At 49.2% G+C, this 18254-nt stretch overlaps 3 protein-coding genes across 3 annotated transcripts; 2 read left to right on the top strand and 1 right to left on the bottom strand.

The window, feature by feature from the left end:
- Positions 1 to 6023: 6023 nt before the first annotated feature.
- On the top strand, positions 6024 to 6898 carry LOC120656106 (nuclear transcription factor Y subunit B-1-like). The gene is made up of 2 exons (XM_039934128.1): positions 6024 to 6105; positions 6210 to 6898. Exons 1-2 carry the CDS (start codon positions 6024 to 6026, stop codon positions 6812 to 6814), a joined length of 687 nt encoding a protein of 228 aa, XP_039790062.1. The 3' UTR covers positions 6815 to 6898.
- A 4635-nt stretch (positions 6899 to 11533) lies between these two features.
- On the top strand, positions 11534 to 12415 carry LOC120657631 (nuclear transcription factor Y subunit B-10-like). Its single transcript, XM_039936012.1, has one exon. It carries the CDS (start codon positions 11618 to 11620, stop codon positions 12413 to 12415), a length of 798 nt encoding a protein of 265 aa, XP_039791946.1. The 5' UTR covers positions 11534 to 11617.
- A 2400-nt stretch (positions 12416 to 14815) lies between these two features.
- On the bottom strand, positions 14816 to 17864 carry LOC120640386 (tRNA (guanine(9)-N1)-methyltransferase-like). Its single transcript, XM_039916217.1, has 3 exons — positions 17379 to 17864; positions 15784 to 16143; positions 14816 to 15407 (listed from the first exon to the last, which is right to left on the bottom strand). Exons 1-3 carry the CDS (start codon positions 17778 to 17780, stop codon positions 14988 to 14990), a joined length of 1182 nt encoding a protein of 393 aa, XP_039772151.1. The 5' UTR covers positions 17781 to 17864; the 3' UTR covers positions 14816 to 14987.
- Between the last annotated feature and the right edge of the window lie 390 nt (positions 17865 to 18254).

Below are 18254 nucleotides of genomic sequence, written 5' to 3'. Positions count from 1 at the left end.
CGGCCGGCGGCGAGGCAAGGCAGCCCCACGGCCAGGGCGAGCCGGCGAAGCAGGGGCACTCGGCCGCGCTGCGGGGGCTAGCGCAGGGGCAGCCCGCGACGGCGCAGCGGCGGAGGCGGGGCTGGCGCAGCGGTGCGGCGGTATTCCAGCGATGGGAGCGCCGGAATCGAGCGGGAAAAGGAGTGGGAAGGAAGAAGAGGGAGCGGGGAAGCTCACCACGTGCTTGATTCAGGCAAAAAAGGGCCGGAGGACGGGGATCGAGGGGCGGGGCGGCGTTCCAGCAGAGGAACAGGGGTGGTCAGCGGCGGCGGGCGTGATTCCGGCCGGGGAACGGCAAAAATCGGCTCGGGATGGGGCGGTGGAGGTGCGGGGTGAGAGGGATCAGGGTTTTGGAGGGTCGAGGTGCGATGAACGACAGCGAGACGGCGACGGGATAGCCGGTGCGGTGAGCGGCGGCGCTAGGGTTTGCTTGGCTCCGCTTGCGGTGCGACTAAGGAGAACGACGAAGCCAAAACGGAGTTGGCCAGTGCAACGTCGTAGAGGGCTTAAGCGGCGGTGCGGACGTCGGTGCGGTGACGCGTGGCGTCGCCAGCGCTGTATACCGCCACTCAATGAAACAGGGGAAGCACAGTGACCACAGTCAACGATTTTGAGCTGATTTTGACCGTCCAAATCCCCAAATTTCATATTAGCACTTGAAATTTGGCCAAAATAGAAGTTGTAGAGGTAAAGGAGATCTACAACTTTGATATTGGGCGAAATTTGATTCGGAGTTTGGATTTAGGAGAAAAATGTAGTCGAACTCAGCTAAGTTGATGGTTACTATGCAACTTGATTAGCTCTAATGACATTGCTTATGCCTTAATTAGTGATTAAGCATGATATTAGCACCAAGATTAACACTGGGGTGTTACAGAAGCTGAAGAGTTGGTCCTTAAACCTCAATTCTGAGTTAATGAAGAAAAACAGACTCTCCTTGAGGAGTTTGATGTTCTGGATGTTTTCTCTGAAGAAAACAACCTAGATGATGGTGAGAGAGCAAGACAGCAGGAGGTCAAATGTGAACTAGAACATATTTGGCAGATGGAAGAAACTAAGGCTAAACAAAGAAGAGATAGATTTATCAAGGAGGGAGATAGAAATACCGCTTACTTCCAAACTTTAGCAAATCAGAGAAATAGAAAGAAGAACATTAATGCCCTTCTTAGCCCAGAGGGAGAATGCGTGGAAAACAAAGGCATGCTGGAGATAGCCACTAACTTCTACAAAAAGCTCTTTGGGTATGAATAGAAACTTGACATCCATCTTGAGGATTCCTTTTGGGAACCTGATGAGATGATATCAATAGCGGAGAATGAAATGCTTGATGCCCCCCTCACTGAAGAGGAAATTAAATCAGCCATTTTCGGCTCCTACGCTGACGGGGCACCAGGCCCAGACGGTTTCCCTTTCCTCTTTTATCAGAGATTTTGGGACCTAATCAAGTTAGATTTCAAGGCTTTGGTTGATGCCTTCAATGCGAATGAATTAGACATTGCTAGACTCAACTATGTCATCCTTACTCTTATTCCAAAAGAGGAAAATGCTACTGAAATGAAGAAGTTCAGACCTATAGCTCTGATCAATTGCAGTTTCAAAATCTTTAGCAAAGCCCTGAACAATAGGTTAATCAAGATAATTGATAGATTAATTTCCCCTAATCAGACTGCTTTTATAAAAGGCAGATATATTTTGGAGAGTGTAGTAGCAACTCATGAAATTATTCATGAAATTGCTAGGAAAAAAACAACCAGGTATAATTCTGAAGCTTGATTACGAGAAAGCTTACGATAGAGTTAATTGGAACTTTCTTGAAGAAGTCCTTCTGACTAGAGGTTTTAGTCACAAGTGGATCTCTTGGATCCTTAAGCTGACTCAAGGAGGGCCAGTCTGTGTCAGACTCAATGAGGAAAATGGACCTTACTTTCCTACTGGCAAAGGCTTAAGACAAGGAGATCCCCTCTCTCCTCTCCTCTTCAACTTAGTAGTTGATGTCTTCACTAAAATGCTCATTAGAGCTGCTAGACATGGGATAATTAGTGTTCTCCTACCAAATGTGTGTGAAGGGGGTATTGTTAGTTTGCAATATGCAGATGATACCTTGCTTTTTCTACGGCATGATCAAATTCAGGCTTGCCATTTTAAATGGCTGCTGGCCTGCTTTGAAAACCTCTCTGGCATGAAAATCAACTATAATAAGAGTGACCTACTCACCTTAGGCTTAGAGCAAGAAGAGAACTTGGCCCTAGCAAGACTTTTCTGTTGTAACATTGGCAATTTCCCTATTAAATATCTAGGTGTTCCTCTGCATTTTACAAATCTGAGAATGGAAGATATTCAACCGGTAGTTGATAAGCTAATCAAAAGAATTACTGGCTGGAAAGGTAAACTACTTTCTAGTGCTGGTAAACTGGTCTTACTCAAATCCTGTTTAGCCAGCACCCCCATTTATCTTCTTTCTGTGATTAAGCTTCCCAAATGGGCCATTGAGAATATTAATTCCCAGATGACAAACTTTCTCTGGAATGACCACGAGGGTAATCATAAATACCATCTCTCTAATTTTAAAAACTTGGCAAAAAAAAAAGAGTTTGGAGGTTGGGGAATAACAGACCTTAGCTGTCTAAATATGTCTCTCCTTGCCTCCTGGATAAATAGATACCAGCTTAGTGACAATGTGATTTGGAAGAAAATAATTAACTGTAAGTACAAAACCAAAGCTCCCAACATCTTTTGCTGTCCAGATATTGGTGCCTCACCTTTTTGGAAAGGTGTTCTTTGGGCAAGCAAAGCAGCTCAACTAGGAGCAAAGTGGAAAGTTGGTGATGGTAAATCTATTAGATTCTGGGAGGACCATTGGTTTGGCACTTGCAGTTTAACCATTCAATTCTGGGATCTGTACGTCCTAGTAGACCAGAAAAATAAGACTATAGCCGAGCTTTGGGATGGTGAAACCTTAAAAATCTCCTTTAGGAGAAAATTTTCTCCTAGGTTGATGCAGCTCTGGATGGAATTACTGTCCATAGCAGAATCCATTTCCTTTACTGATGACTGTGGTGCCATCATCTGGGCTTTTGATGGAAGCAGTAGCTTCTCGGTTCAGGCTATTTATAAAACTATTAGTTTTCGAGGCGTTCAACCAGTCTTTACGCCTAGCATCTGGAATATTTGTGTCCCTCCCCTATCCATACCTTTCTTTGGCTTCTCTCAAACAACAAAACTGTGACTAGAATGAACCTAGCCAAGAGAAAACATATTGAAGACAAAACTTGCCTGTTCTGCACTGAACTAGAAACGGTGAACCATTTATTTTTTGATTGCTGCGTAGCAAAAGTCTTATGGTCCTATCTTTTAGATACTTTTTTGATCTCTCTAGGAGTTGATTATGAATCTACAGCCCGTTGGTGGGTTTGTAATAAAAAATACAAAGTTATGAACAGTTTTGCGGCCGCATTGATGTGGTGCTTATGGAAGTTTAGTAACGAAATGTGTTTTCAGGGCAAGAGTTGGAGGGGGAAAGCTGCTGTTAAGAAGGTTAATCAACACAATGAAGAATTGGCGGGTGCTGTTTGTGGATGGAGACTTGGCCACCCTGGACCAAGCTCTGTTCACGCTGCAAATCAAGCTGGAGGCGCCCCTATGCCTTCCTGGTTCACACAAGAATTCGACGGAGAACATGTCAAGTTTGGAAGCATCACATGGGGAGGATTTCTTCGTGGCTGCAGTGAGGATAGAGTCTGAGGTCCGGTTGACTGCTACTACTACTTCCACTTCGCTGCTTGATTATCCATTTCCTCCTGTTTCTGAATTGTAATTGTATTTAGCGGGCGCGCTTCAAAATACGCTTTCTGTTATGTAACAGTTGAACCTTCAAGCTTTGTTTCCTGGAAATGAAGCGGGAACTCCCTTTTGTCTAAAAAATCACGCCGAGGCTCCACGGTCTTTTCTTTGTGCAATTTCGCTTGCTTTTTCTCATACTAAGCTGGCCGGACCCAAAATCTGACGTGAAGTAGTTGTTGAAACATGAAACTCGAAAGGCAAAGAGCGGCCGAGATTTTCCTGCTTTTGCAGCCAGGCTGAGCACGCAGATCTGCAAGACTGGCCGAGATTTTCCTGCTTTTGCAGCCAGGCTGAGCACGCAGATCTGCAAGACTGCAACTGCGATGCAGAGAGTCCCCGCCCCCAAGCGATCACGTTTTGCTTGACTAAGGCCGTGTTTAGATGTTTTGTAAAAAAAATTTGGGATGAAATCTTGCTAATTTGAAGTACTAAATGAAGTCTATTTACAAAATTTTTTGCACAGATGGGTTGTAAATCGCGAGACGAATCTAATGATGCTAATTAATTAATAATTAGCGGATGGTTACTATAGCATCACTGTTGCAAATCATGAATTAAGTAGGCTCATTAGATTCGTCTCGCGATTTACAGCCCATCTATGCAAAAAATTTTATAAATAGACTTCATTTAGTACTCCATGCATGTATCGAAACATTCGATGTGACGTTTTTTTTACGGGGTTTATGGGGTGAGAACTAAACATGACCTAATACGGTTTACGATCCTGTAAAAAATTGATGAAAGAGCTGCAGAGTACTGCACGGTAGGCAGCGCACGTACTCTCTGTCGATGAAAGAAGTGGTGTGGTCGGTCCTGTTCAAGTGCTAGTGGTAAAGACAAAGCCGAGGACCAGCAAAGCGGGGTTTCTGCAAGATGAGCTGGGCTGTGCAGGTGAGGTGACCAATTGGCCATGTTACTGGGGTGGGTTTTTTTTTTTGGAAGGTTGGGTACGTACTAAAGGGACCCGTGATGCACAGCCAGCGGCTTTAGCTTTAGCTTGCTGCTGCTACAGCGGCTTTCTATCCGATCTAAGGCTACCATGTTTACTTGTATCCGGGTTCATTGAGCTGGTGGCCTGGTGCTAATTGACTGGGCATCTCGTGCAGTTTTGATGCCAACAGTGGGTGATTCCGGTCACGTACGGCTGGCTTTGGATGGTGGCCATGCAACTCGGCTCGTGGCTGGCCCAATTTATGTGATAGCTGGCCTTTTTGTTGGCCCTTTGAACTATGGAATATGGATGGGCCCAAAAGAATAGAATAATCCATCATACGAAGATGGATAAGCCCATTAAGTATTTCAAATGTGTTTTTTTTTTGTTCCAAATGATTGTTAGTAGCAGATGAAAATTCTGCTCCCTTCAATTTTCCCTGAGTTATCTCACATTAATACCGCTTTGGTGAGAACGCTATCTTGCTTGCAAGATATGATACCTTTCGGCATTATTTGACACTTCAAAGAATTTCCTCAGATGTCTTTAAAATACTTGGAAGATATCCTACTCCAGAGAATTTTAATACTCGGGGCCATTTAGCTGTAGATTTAATATTAAACTTTTATTGAAAAAACACGGAAATAGCATGCAAGTTATTTTTTTTCTGCGTGCTAATAGTATGGGCATTCTACTTGTTTAGGTCACTATTTTTTTTCAGATTAAGTCTAGAGACTAGTAGCACTGTTAGGAAAAAGGGAGCTAGCTCAGATCCGAACGCGACCAGATGTTTCGGCTAGTATTGTACGGTACGGCAGCTCTCCGTGGGCTGCGCCGCGCCAAACGGACGCACGCGACGCGAGCAAGCCGAGCGCGCCCGACGTCTGCCCGGACTGCAGCCGTACAGGTACAGCGGCGGGCGGCGGGCGAGATGCGGCGGCACTACGTAAAGCAAGCGGTGCCCTCCGCTCGGACGCAGGCCTCGCGGCCAGGGCCAGAACCGGGCCGGGCCTTGGCCTCTTGGGGACGCTGCAAGCCTGCAATCTGGGCCCCCGCGACACGGCGCCACCTTCCGACGTGTGGCTTCGTACTCGCGTCCGCGCCTGCGCGTGGCGTGGCCAACTGACCAAGCAGCAGCAGCAGCAGCCCCTATCCCGTAGCAGAAACTGAAGTCGGCACGGCCACTATAAAACGGGAGCATACATATGATCCCATGGACAAGGCACTTCGCTCTCCAGTCATCACAAAGTTGCACAAGATCATCGAGAGGATGGGCCGCAAGGCAAAGCGCGGCGGTATGCAAGTGCTAGAGCTTTTGTTCTTGATGGCTGCAAAAAAACAGCGCTGAAACTAACAACTTTTTTTCTTGTGCTGTGTCGAACAATTTTTTTCGGTCCAGGTGCGAAGCAGGGCGTCCGTGACGCCGGGAAGGCGAAGGTCGCGCCGGCTGACCGCGCCTCGCCGGGCGGGGAGGGAGGCAGTGCGAGCGCGGCCGCCGCCGGGCTGCCGATGGCCAACCTCGTGCGCCTCATGCGGCAGGTGATCCCCAAGGGCGTCAAGGTCTCCGCGGGCGCCAAGCACCTCACCCACGACTGCGCCGTCGAGTTCGTCGGCTTCGTCGCCGGCGAGGCGTCCGAGCAGGCCAGGGAGCAGCACCGCCGCATCGTCTCGCCCGAGGACTTCACCCGCGCGTCCCAGACGCTCGGGCTCGACGACTACGTCGAGCCCATGAGCACGTACATCCGCCGCTACCGCGAGCACCACCACATCGCTGCCGGCTACGGCGGGTTCGTGACGCGCGCTCCTGCCGTCGTCACTGCTACAGCTGCGGCGGCGCCCGTGACGGCCCCCGGCGTGCCATGCTTTTCTGATGAGGAGATGCAGCACCCGAGCTCCATGGTGCCTCCCCCGAATGGAGAACCACGATGGCGAGGGGAGCCACGACCATGGTTACACTGGATACATGTGAGAGTTGGATCTGTTGCATGTATGGCTGTCCAGTAATAATATAAGGCAGTAACGAGGGTAGATAAATGACTGAGCCGTCACCATATGTTGTCCTGATCATCACTGAAGATAAAAGTTATAAAGTCGTTTTCCAACGCTCGGTAGTTTCTACTGTTTGAAAAGGTTGCGAGCCTGAAATAATGAGAAAAAGAAAAGTCATAAAGCACGATGCAGTTTTTTAAAAAACTTTGTAGGTTCGGTTAAGGATTTCCCTTTCCTGGTTATTTGGTTCGAGTAATTGAAAATCTAATTATCTAGCGAGAAAATAAAATCTTACGAATCACCCACCTTCATCTCAACATATTTACACCGGATGTCTGGACCCTATCTCCGGGTATGCCAACTTTTTCATGGACGGTCACGGAAAATGTATTTAAAGCTTTCCTGAAAATTACTTTCTATAAATCTTCTGAAAAATTCTCCTAGAAAAATTCCTTTGAGAAAGTATCCTTAAAAGCTTTATAAAAAATTTCAGGAAAAAGTTATCTTGAAAAATTCAGAGAAAATATTATCTGAAAATGGTTTTGTTTTTTTTCTCAAAATGAAATGTGAAAAAGCTAGAGCTAACATCACTACGAGAGACAGAGACCAAAGCATACGGCAAAGACCGATATGCACACGACAAAGCCCACACGACAACCAGGCCCATGCTCATGCTCCTAGCACACGTTCTAACTAGTGAGGCCCTAATAATGATAGCCATGAGCCCACATTTCTGAAGATTGTGAACCTTTCTTTCTTCCCATATATAGACCCATACGCATATATCCGCGTTGGCCAAATTACGTACTGCAATTCATTACTTGTGCCTTACATCTAATGCTTCAAGTCTTCAACTGATCTCTATCAACCCCCATGCTCCCCTCTTACGCGCCCGCGCCCGCGATGATGAATTTCCGGGTGACCGCTCACACCTAAAGTCACGGTCGATCCCATGTGACGGGGTCCACACACCACGTGACTCCTCCCCCATCTTTTTCCAGCGGCGCGCCCCCTCCATTCCCTTCCCCTTCCTCTCGCTCTCTCTCTCCATTCCCTTCCTTCTCTCGAGCCATGGCGCCTCATAAAAAAATTTCTCTCTGTCAAATTACAGCCCGTGACGATGGCTACAGTCCGCCGCCGCCGCCGCCAACGGGAGCTCCTCTGCCTCGCGATGATCCGGTCGCCGGCTCTCTCCGCCTCGCCTCTTCCAGCCGCACCGGGGCCGGATCCGCCCTATTGGGCCCGGATCCTTTGCCCGCGCCCGTGCCTCCTCCGCGGTCGCTGAGCAAGAAGAGGAGGCCCACATCTCGCCGCCTCTGCGCAAACAGTCACCACCGGGCAGGCCTCCCGCCGCTCCGCGTCGTCGCTGACCCTCTCTGCCGTGCTATCTCCCTTCACCAGTCGTACGCCCAGATCTAGTTTTTTTGGTCTTTTCATACAAATTTTTTTAAAAAAATATTAGCCGAGTTTTTTTTATTTGGATGTACATTTTCTGTTTCTTCCATTTGATAAATTTCTCTCTGTCAAAATTTTTCTTGTAAATTTTTTTTATCTCACCAATTTGTTTCTTGAAATTTTTTCTACCCACCAAATTTTCACTTGAATTTTTTTTGACTCATAAAAAATGTCTGAATTTATTTTTCTCAGAAAACGACAAAAACGTTTCTAAAAACGAAAAAAAAATGTTGTCGAAAAATCGACCGTACGGACGCCTCTCGTACGGTTAACCGTAAATTAGCGTGGCCCGCCTGCGCCACTGCCGCTAGTCATACAGTTGAGCTCATGCATGGCTCCTCCCCGTGAAAACCGCCTCCTCATGCGTGTGTGTACATGTGCGTTTGTGTGCCTCCAAGCCGGTGCAGCCCCGCCCGCGTGGGTCACACAGCGATCAAAGCCAGAAAGTGCTTCGTGCACATAGGCCTGGGTTTAGGCGCAGTGTCAAACACACTTTTGGAGTTAAAATGTGCCTGAAATTGCCTAATCTAACACCACATGCCTGCGTTTGTGTGCATGATGCCTCCTTTTTCACACAGATTTCACATACGCATACATCTCGATATCAAAAAACATCAGGTAGCTAGTAGCACCTCGGTTTCAGATAAAGGAGGAGCCCATGGACGACGCCACGTGCATTGATGAGCTGCAGCCCTAGCTCATTTCCCTTGATGACGATGACAACGGGCTCAATGCTCTTCTGCAATCCTTGCAATCGTCAAGTGAGCCGGCGAGCTTTCACAGCCTCGAGCCCACGTCGTCCTTCCCTCCATTCACTTTTAAGTGGTGCCTTGCCGTGCCTCGTGTCGCTGCTCGGCGAGTGTTCGAGTTCCAAACGCCTCGGTGCAGTGAGACGGATCTCCTTAGGTGTGTGCGAAACACAAGTAACTGGTGCGCCACCGAGGCCACGGGTAGGCTCGCCTTTGCGGCCGTAGACGAGTGCGACGTGCCCATGGAAACCGTTTTGAGCAGGGGCGAACCGGCGGCCGTACCAGCTGGCAGGCAGTGGCAGCGCCGTTCAGCCACCGCCTGTATTTGTTTCACACACACCGTTTTGGGCAAATTGGGCACACCTCTTTCTCACATGTGTTTCACACACACACACACACACACACACACACACACACACACACACACACACACACACACACACACACACACACACACACACACACACACACACACACAAAATCGATATGACACATATACTAACATGAACATCTTAACATATGCATTCTCATATTTGCTACTGAACCAAGTAACAAATATCATGACAATGACAGCATGTTTAAACAGAGGAGGATTTGGTTTATACCCTTGGATGGAACAACTACCGGTGCTCGCGGTATGAGATCCACCAGAACCACTTCATGTGTCATTGCTGGGACCAGCACCAGCACCACGAGCTCCGTTTCTTATTTGCGCCATGGCAGCGACGGTCAGAGAAGTGGAGTTTGTCGGGGAAGAGCTGCAGCGCCACCTGAAGCGGGCTCCCCAAAAACTTGATCGCATGTCGGACGGAGTTCCGGAGGCCTGCTCGCCGGAGATGCAGAGGCTTAGCACAAGCTTGGGAACGAACACACCGAGATCACTGTCCTTCCCGTTACCTCTTATGGGGGGGGGGGGAGGGGGGTGAACTTGGACAGGGGTGGTTGGGAGTTGGGGAGGCGGCTAGGGTTTGGTTGTTGGGCCGATTGCCAAAACTTTGGCCTAGGTAGGCCAACGCCAAGGCCCTCACCCCGCCCGCGGGCGGTGCGGCTCGGCGACGGCGCGTGTGTGGATTATTCTCATGTCTTCCTCTTAACTTCTCTTACGTGAGTATCTCACAACTTACTATTTAAGTTGATTACATCATTAGTGAAATCACCATTTGGTTCGAATCTTAATGGGCGCAGTATAATTTTTTTTGCATTATACGTACCCTTTAGTCCTGGTTGTAGGAACTGGGACTAAAGATTCGAGTCTTTAGTCCCGGATTGGTAGTCCCGGTTCCAAAACCGGGACTAAATGCTCTAAGGAATCGGGACAAAAGCCGGATTCCGTATTTGTTTCACATACCGTTTTGGGCAAATTGGGCACACCTCTTTCTCATATATATGTGTTTCACACACACACACACACACACAAACAAAATTAACTGGTTCATCTATGGTGCGTGATTAGATGGTCTGGAGGCCCATTCTGTTGGCCGTTGCCTGGGACTTTTGGGGAAGACGAGCTTCGCCGCGAGGCGCTGCCGGGCGCGAGGAGGAGGACGACGACGACACTGAAGGACGTGTTTGTAATTTTCCTTTTTTGCTAAGGACGCCGTACGTGGTGCTGAGAACTGCTCTTGTGTATGTACGTGTACCGTTGCTACCCTCATCTAACGAGAGCAGTGACCAGTGAGGACAGTGCGCACGCATGCATGCATCTGCTAAGCAAGTTTGCCACGTAATCAACCCTGCTCGTGTAGTCGTGTACTAGGTTCAATTCATCTATCATCATCAGGACTCAGGAGTACATATTTTTTACTTGCGGTATATATATAGACGTGTCCGCGTGTGTTACTGAGGTAGAAACGGTGGAGCAGGAAGTCAGAAGAAGCATTGAAAGGTATTGGATGTGTGTTGGGAAGCAGCAAAAACGCTTGGTTGGCCACTGGCCTTTTCAATCCTCAGCAACGGCCCATTCCGATCCATGCATGCATACCCATCCACATCCACATCAGACACGTCTCGTTTTCAAGAGTTTGAAACTTTTTGAAAATTCAAAATGACGCCACCATAGCCGTTACTAGTTAGAATGAAAATGAAAAAAAATGCAAAACGTAACGGCACCAAGCAGAATGGAAATGAAAATTTAGACACGTGCGACCTCTCAAAAAAGTACATCGGACCAAGCGTGCGTATCTTCGAGACCGTGACCATGGCGTACGAAGATGCAACAACAGTAGTACCCGATTCATCCATTTTCACGTTCCATCTCCCGCGCGTGACAACTCGTATCGCCCAGGCTCGCACGCACGCACGCGACGACGGAGCAGTGCCTTCACACAATCCTCCGCCACTTGTCATGAACAGGCGCCTGCCCCTGCCAGTACCACGGTGCATGCATGCCATCGTCCGCTAGCTGCTGCTCCTACTCCGCCTAGATCGAGTAGCTACTACTAGCACCTGGTCAACACCTCGTAGCCTCCTATTTAACGTATCCTCACGCATCACAAGAACGACACACCGCCAAGAAGGCAAGCGATCGAGCAGGTAGTAGGCAATCCTCCACTCCCGGCCACTACGCCATTCACGAGCGAGCAACCCTAGCTAGCTTGAGGTAGCGAGAGAGCCAATGGACTCCGCCAGCGGCTTCCTCCCTGCCGGCGCGGCCAACGGCTCGGGGTCGGGCGGCGGCGGGCAGCAGCAGGCGGCGGCGCCGATCCGCGAGCAGGACCGGCTGATGCCGATCGCGAACGTGATCCGCATCATGCGGCGCGTGCTGCCCCCGCACGCCAAGATCTCGGACGACGCCAAGGAGACGATCCAGGAGTGCGTGTCCGAGTACATCAGCTTCATCACCGGGGAGGCCAACGAGCGGTGCCAGCGGGAGCAGCGCAAGACCATCACCGCCGAGGACGTGCTCTGGGCCATGAGCCGCCTCGGCTTCGACGACTACGTCGAGCCGCTCAGCGTCTACCTCCACCGCTACCGCGAGTTCGAGGGCGAGGCGCGGGGCGTCGTCGGCCTCGCCACCCCGGGCGCCGCGCGCGGCGGCGACCACCACCACCCCAGCATGGCGCTCAAGTCCCGCGCGCCCGGCGCCATGGCGCAGCACCACCACGACATGCAGATGCACGCCTCCATGTACAGGGCTCCCGCCGTGCTCCCGCCGGGCGCCCCGCACCACGGCCACGGGTTCGTCAGCATGCCGCACCATGGCGGCGGTGGCCACCAGTACCTGCCGTACCCGTACGAGGCCGCGTACGCCGGCGAGCACGCCATGGCCGCGTACTACGGGTCCGCGGCGGCGTACGGCGCGCCCGGCAACGGCGGCAGCGGCGACGGGAGCGGCAGCAGCGGCGGGAGCGCGTCGCGCACGCCGCAGGGCGGCAGCTTCGAGCACCAGCACCCCTTCGCGTCGTACAAGTAGTATCTACATCGATCATTAGCAGTTCAGTCGTCCAGCGAGAAGTAACTTGTATCCGTACGTGTTAGGCTCATCGATCTCTAGTTCTTACTACTGCTTCGTAGCCCAGTGTTTGCTAGCTAGCTAGTGTTATGATCGGGTGACGGTCGATGATATTATTTCCTGCATGATTTCAGCTTAACTGTTCGTGTGTATCTTCCTGTTCACGCCATTGCCGTTTACATTGTGTAACAGTACGCGTACGTACAAAGGTGTCGTTTTCTAAAAGATCCCGAACCTTTCGGCTCGGTGTATATTAATAATAAGTAGATAATTAATCTAAGGTAAACCGAATTCGAAAACCGTATACCAGAACTACACCTACAACTATGGTCAATCGGATTTGGACATCCACAGGCGCCGCACGTTGGTCAGTTGGATTAGGGCATCAACACGACCACGCCACTCAAGCTCAAAGACAGTCGATCGGTTGGATCGGAACATCAACCAGGACTCTCAACTTTGGCCAGTCAGGTTGGGATATCGACCCGAGCCTCTGCCTGTTCGGATTGGGACGTCGGCACGAGCCACTACAACCAATACCACGGTGCCTGTTCGGATTGGGACGTCGGCACGAGCCACTACAACCAATACCACGGACCGGAAACTTCTTTTTTGATAAAAAGAAAAAAAAGGAAGGAAAAGAGAGAAAAATGCCCTCTCGGAAGCCGCCGACACCGAAGGAAGCCACCTAGCCGGAATTGCCTGACATCACAATGGTGTCGTTTGAGGCTTTGAGCAGCACATCCTTTCGTTGTTTGGGCGATGGCTCAGTGCCGATGCCTAACAACGTTCTGCCGTTCATAAAGGCATTTTTTTTTGTCTCGCGCGAACCATCGTTGCCGTTTATATACAGCTAGCCTATCTGATGATCAAATCCAATCCTGGAAAGCAGAAATACAACACCCATCCGTACGACGCGCTAGGAACCAAGCTACTCGATCTACCATACTAGTCGGTTGATCGACCGGTGCACGTATTCGTGGGCGGACCACGCCCCGGGCCGTTGCCGGCTGCAGATGTGTTCGCGGAGCGGTGGCGGCGGCCGGGCCGGGGGCTCCGCCGGCCAGCCGGCCGGTTGGCTTGCGTGGCCGGCCGGCGGTTGCGGCTGAGTGGCTGGCATGGCTGGTGCGAGGCGCGCGCGACAAGTGCCGGCGAGCGCGCAGCTTCCGCGCAATTCTGCCGGGTTAATTAAAACGCCTGTACCCTGGTGGCTGCTCAGCTCCTGCATGCATGTCTCGGCAGGTCTTGGACTGTGTTTTATTTCGCGAAAAAGTTTGGATTTTAATACTATAGCATATTTTGTTGTTATTTGACAATTAATATTCAATAGTAGACTAATTAGGTTTAAAAGATTTATCTCGTACTAATCAGTTAGATTGTGTAATTAGTTAATTTTTTAACTATATTTAATACTTTATGCATGTGTTTAAAAATTCGATGGTACGGATACTGCATAAATTTTTTTGAGAACAGGCCTTCGTTTCGTTTCCCCTGCTCCAGTGCATGCCCTGCTCGCTGCCGCTTCGGGAACAGCAGACCCCCGCTCGCCTTGTTTTGTGAGCTCGCTCCCTCTATCTACTGTACGCACGACCGCGTGAGGTCAGGTCTATTTTTGTTGCTGCCCGGCTGCACGTACAGCCCGCGTGACGAAATATCTGGCCTGCGTCCCCTGTAACCATGTATGCAGGCAGGCGCAGCGCCCCCGCGCCATGCCGGAACACTACCTTCACCACCCGAAATTGTTACTGTGCGCGGTACAAGGAGCGCGCTGGCTTGCCACCAGCGTACGTGCCTGCGTACGTTTGATTGTCAAATCCCCCAGAGCTCATCTCATCCATTCCATCCCCAGTACTGCAACAGCTGCGGCACATCACATAGTACTCTTCCCTTGCAAAGATGAAAAGACCGGAGCAAGAGGGTCCAAATAGGGTGGTATTGGATCATAATCTGAGTGCTCTCTTCAAAATCCAATTTGATGTTCAGATAATTTTAGCTCGTGTTTGGTTAGATTTCATGGAATTTTTTTCCACATTTGACTACTAATTTAAAGTATTAAATCAAATCTAATTACAAAACCATCTTCACAACTCCCGTGTAAATCACGAGACGAATCTAATGAGGCTTTTGACCGCGTGATTAGAGTATGGTTACTGTAGCATCACTGTAGCAAACCATCAATTAATTATCGTCATTAGATTCGTCTCGAAAAGTTACACCCGTCCCTGAAAAAGTTTTACAAATAGACTTCATTTAGTACTTCATGCATACGAGATTCTCTTCTCGAAAAACGTGCGCGAAAAATTTCCTTAGTAACCAAACACGGCCAAAATTGTACCATAAGGTTATAAGGCTAGAGTCCGATCCTTTTGGAATCCGACCTTTGTATTATCCAGGATAAATTTTAAAACCCTACTAGGTCCAAATACACAAGAGGTAATTAATGTAAATGACATGGATATCAGAGAGGGACGCTCAAAATTCCGAAAAATAAAGGTGTCTGCAAAACAGTGACAAACGTGGGGTTCACTGCTCTTCAGTCCTCGCCACCGTCGTTTGATTCCTTGGCTTGCCCAGCCTGCGGTGTAGCCTCTACCCCGGCTGGCGTCGCCTCTGCTACAGCGCCGGAGCGACCCTGATGCCCAGCTCCCGCGTCCTCATGTCTAACACACTGCCTCTTGTTGGACACATCCGTTTCTTCGTCTTCCAGCTCTTCAACAACACCATCGTCCACTTCTTCATCAAGAACCTTTTCCAGGTTTTCCTCGGAAAGGTTTCCGTTTCTGTCTCCCTCGGCTGCATCATCATTGTCGTCCAAGCTTACTTTGGCCTCGTCATCTCCAGCTTGAGCTTCTCCTCGCTTCCTCTGTGGGATCACATGGAAGAATGATGTCTTCCAGTCCCTTGTTTCCACAAACTTCAGCATTATCTCAAACATTTGGTTAACTGTAAGAACCTGCGTGATTGACACACAAGAAGATTGACAATCTCAGTACAAACTTCTCCAGAGCTGCAGATTCAAACCAGATATCCTAATGCCAAAAATTATTTCATTGATAAAGTAAAAGTTAAGATAACTAGATATTTAGACAGTTCAATGAAACTACTCTATCAACTTGTGCAGTAGAAACAACTCTTACTGGTTCAGTGCGCCACATTCAAAGTTTGAATTTTCAGAAAATTAAATCAGAAAAGAGCACGAGTGGCCGAGTGGGTTACTTTTTTCCTAACTAAAATGGTTACGAATATTTTAACAATGATACATACAATAAGGATTATAGTAACGCAAGCCAACATTTTCATTTATGAAACGACAGAAACATCGTGCTCACCTGGGAACTTGACATCTTTAGATAGTTTCCAATAGGAAGCTTTGCAGATTGAATACCCTGCTCAGCTGCCTTTTTCAGTGTTATGCCTTTCCATCTGTTTCGATCAACCAGGCCACCAATGATGTATATTTTCGACATGTTTAGATCATCAAGCACAGTCTCAGCATCCGCTGTAAGATACACAAGGTTTTCTTTATGATCTTCAAATGCTTCAAGATAAGGCTTGGCTGCTTTTTCAATGATCCACTTATCATACCCAGGAATTCTCTGAAGATGGGTCGCCATTTCTCCACTGCAACCTGTCAACCACAGGTGAGCTGGGTTTGCAGATCTCCCATTCACTGCATAGCAGTGCATAATCTGCAACAAGCATCAGTTAATAGGTAAAATATTTTCTCAGGGTATTATTAAATTTTATGCTTGCAGAAGATATGGAGCATTGGAGCTTGACAGATATATTTTACCATGCTATGCAATGCAATGCAGGTCTAGGTACTAGTGCCCTTTGATTCACTATCACAAGCGATGCTGTAAAAAGTTCAAGAAATAAACATGGGCACAGAACCCAGCTGCCCATGCTGTAAAAACTAAGGGAAATTGCTAGCCTAGGAAGTCGCTGCCCCCTTTCGTGAGAATAGAGTTATTCCAACAAGTTGGAAGGTTTCAAAATTTCCATAAAAGAACATGTACATAATACTAATAAGATATGAAGAAATTCTATGCCAAATCCATCTCTGATATCAAGATTTTTCTTTCTAGGGGAAACATCAGTGAGGACAGGCCCCACCAGATTGATTCCATTAAACATATTGATCAGAGGCCAAATACAAAGGATTTCCTCCTGATAAGCACAAGTGCAGGTGAAAGGAGAGCAGGGGCAAGAAAGACTGTTTAAGAGACTAAGTGCATTAGATTACAGCATCATTTGAAAGCAAGGTGAAGGAGGTCATGATTCTTTGCATGGCAGGCCCCAGAGCTCGCATGATCCAGTAGCAGATTTAACAATGATACTGCTAGCACATGATGAACATCCTGGATTGACTACTTATCTTTTTTTTTCACACCAAGGGTGAATTTGAAATTGAATTTTTGCATGTTTATGTAACTTACTACAAGCAAAGTTTTCTATGACTTCCCAAATAAAACAAATTTGGAACTGTCTAATGGAAATGCAGGAACACTGCGCACAGAGTCAGCGCTCTTCTAAAAACGCTACCATGGTTGGTGCTAGAAATTCAGTATATACTATAACTGCTATGAGGTTATATCTTTTTCTATCACAAGTCTAAAGCCTGTACTCGTTTTACTTTTACAGCCTTCACACATACTAATTACTAAAGGGCATCAGTTCAGTTATTCTTAACTACCATTTGTTTAAAAAAAATTAAATGCTCTTTCAAACATGTTTGACATAATGTCCGTATATAAAAAAATGGACAATTCCTGGTTTTCGAAAGAAAATTCAGAGAAACCACTCAGGTATTCACTCCAAAAATCATACAGACTACTCCGTAACTAGTGTCCCAACCACACAACAGTAACTTCGTTTCAATTGAAAATATAGTATAAACTATAAAGAGAAGGGCAATTCTCACCTGTTGCGTGAGGCTATGGATCTCGTTGGGCCGCATGAGGTCCGCGAACTCGAGGTCCAGCACCACCTTCTGTCCCGCGCCCTCGGCCGCGCGCCGGAGCCGCTCGGCGCGGGCCCCGCGCTCCTCCGCCCGGCGGCCCACCCGCTCGCGCCGCGTCTCCCGCCGCGCCGCCACCATCTCGGCGCGCGCCTCGTCCGACGGCGCGGCGGCGAGCGCCTCCTCCCACTCGCGCCTCCGCCTCTCCACGTCGGCGCGCCGCCGCTCCTTCTCCGCCGCCTTCCGGGCAGCCTGGCGCTCCTGCTTCGGCAGCTTCTTCCTCGCGCTCTTCGACAGCGCAGGTGGCTGCGCCCCGTCCCCCGCCGCCGCCGCCGCGGCTTGCTCCACGTCCGCTTCGTCAGCCATCTCAACACGCCGCCGCCGGAGCAGGCGCTGGGTTCCGAGAGGGTTTTGGGTTCCCAACCCAGACAGCCGACTTGACCGAAATAGCCTTGGCGGCTTTTCGCAAACCCGTCTCCTTTTGGAGGTTACGAATCATTGAGAGGCACGTCTCCATCCGCCAGGCAGAAAATCTAATGGCCCAAGCTATGTTTCCAGCCCAGCCCAGCCCATAGTACCGTGTCAAAGAGGCCCAAAAGATACTCAGGCCCATCTGCGTGCTGTACGCCATTGACTGATTGACTAGTCAACCTAGCGCGGCGACGGTTACTAGCAGCAGATAGAGCCAGCACCTGAACGCCTGGACGTGCGGAACGGAACGGCGGCGCATGCGCATTTCGCAAGCCCCCCCACTCCGCCCCCTCCTCTTCCGCCGGAGCCGGAGCCCGCGCCGCTCCCTTCCAGAGCCCTCTATATAAACACCCCGCCGCCGCCGCACTG

The sequence above is a fragment of the Panicum virgatum genome, chromosome 1K (assembly GCF_016808335.1).
Source record: "Panicum virgatum strain AP13 chromosome 1K, P.virgatum_v5, whole genome shotgun sequence".
NCBI lineage: Eukaryota > Viridiplantae > Streptophyta > Magnoliopsida > Poales > Poaceae > Panicum > Panicum virgatum.
The sequence above is the reverse complement of the archived record's forward strand: the minus strand, read 5'-3'. Positions and strand labels throughout refer to the sequence as shown.

What these genes read in the sequence shown, in the direction of transcription:
- LOC120656106 (XM_039934128.1), top strand. Translation starts at nt 6,024, where the DNA reads ATGGACAAGGCACTTCGCTCTCCAGTCATCACAAAGTTGCACAAGATC. An exon ending in CCGCAAGGCAAAGCGCGGCG is followed by an intron (nt 6,106 to 6,209) that starts GTATGCAAGTGC and finishes TTTTCGGTCCAG; the next exon opens with GTGCGAAGCAGGGCGTCCGT.
- LOC120657631 (XM_039936012.1), top strand. Translation starts at nt 11,618, where the DNA reads ATGGACTCCGCCAGCGGCTTCCTCCCTGCCGGCGCGGCCAACGGCTCG.
- LOC120640386 (XM_039916217.1), bottom strand. Translation starts at nt 17,780, where the DNA reads ATGGCTGACGAAGCGGACGTGGAGCAAGCCGCGGCGGCGGCGGCGGGG. An exon ending in TCCATAGCCTCACGCAACAG is followed by an intron (nt 16,144 to 17,378) that starts GTGAGAATTGCC and finishes TGCTTGTTGCAG; the next exon opens with ATTATGCACTGCTATGCAGT. An exon ending in TAAAGATGTCAAGTTCCCAG is followed by an intron (nt 15,408 to 15,783) that starts GTGAGCACGATG and finishes TCAATCACGCAG; the next exon opens with GTTCTTACAGTTAACCAAAT.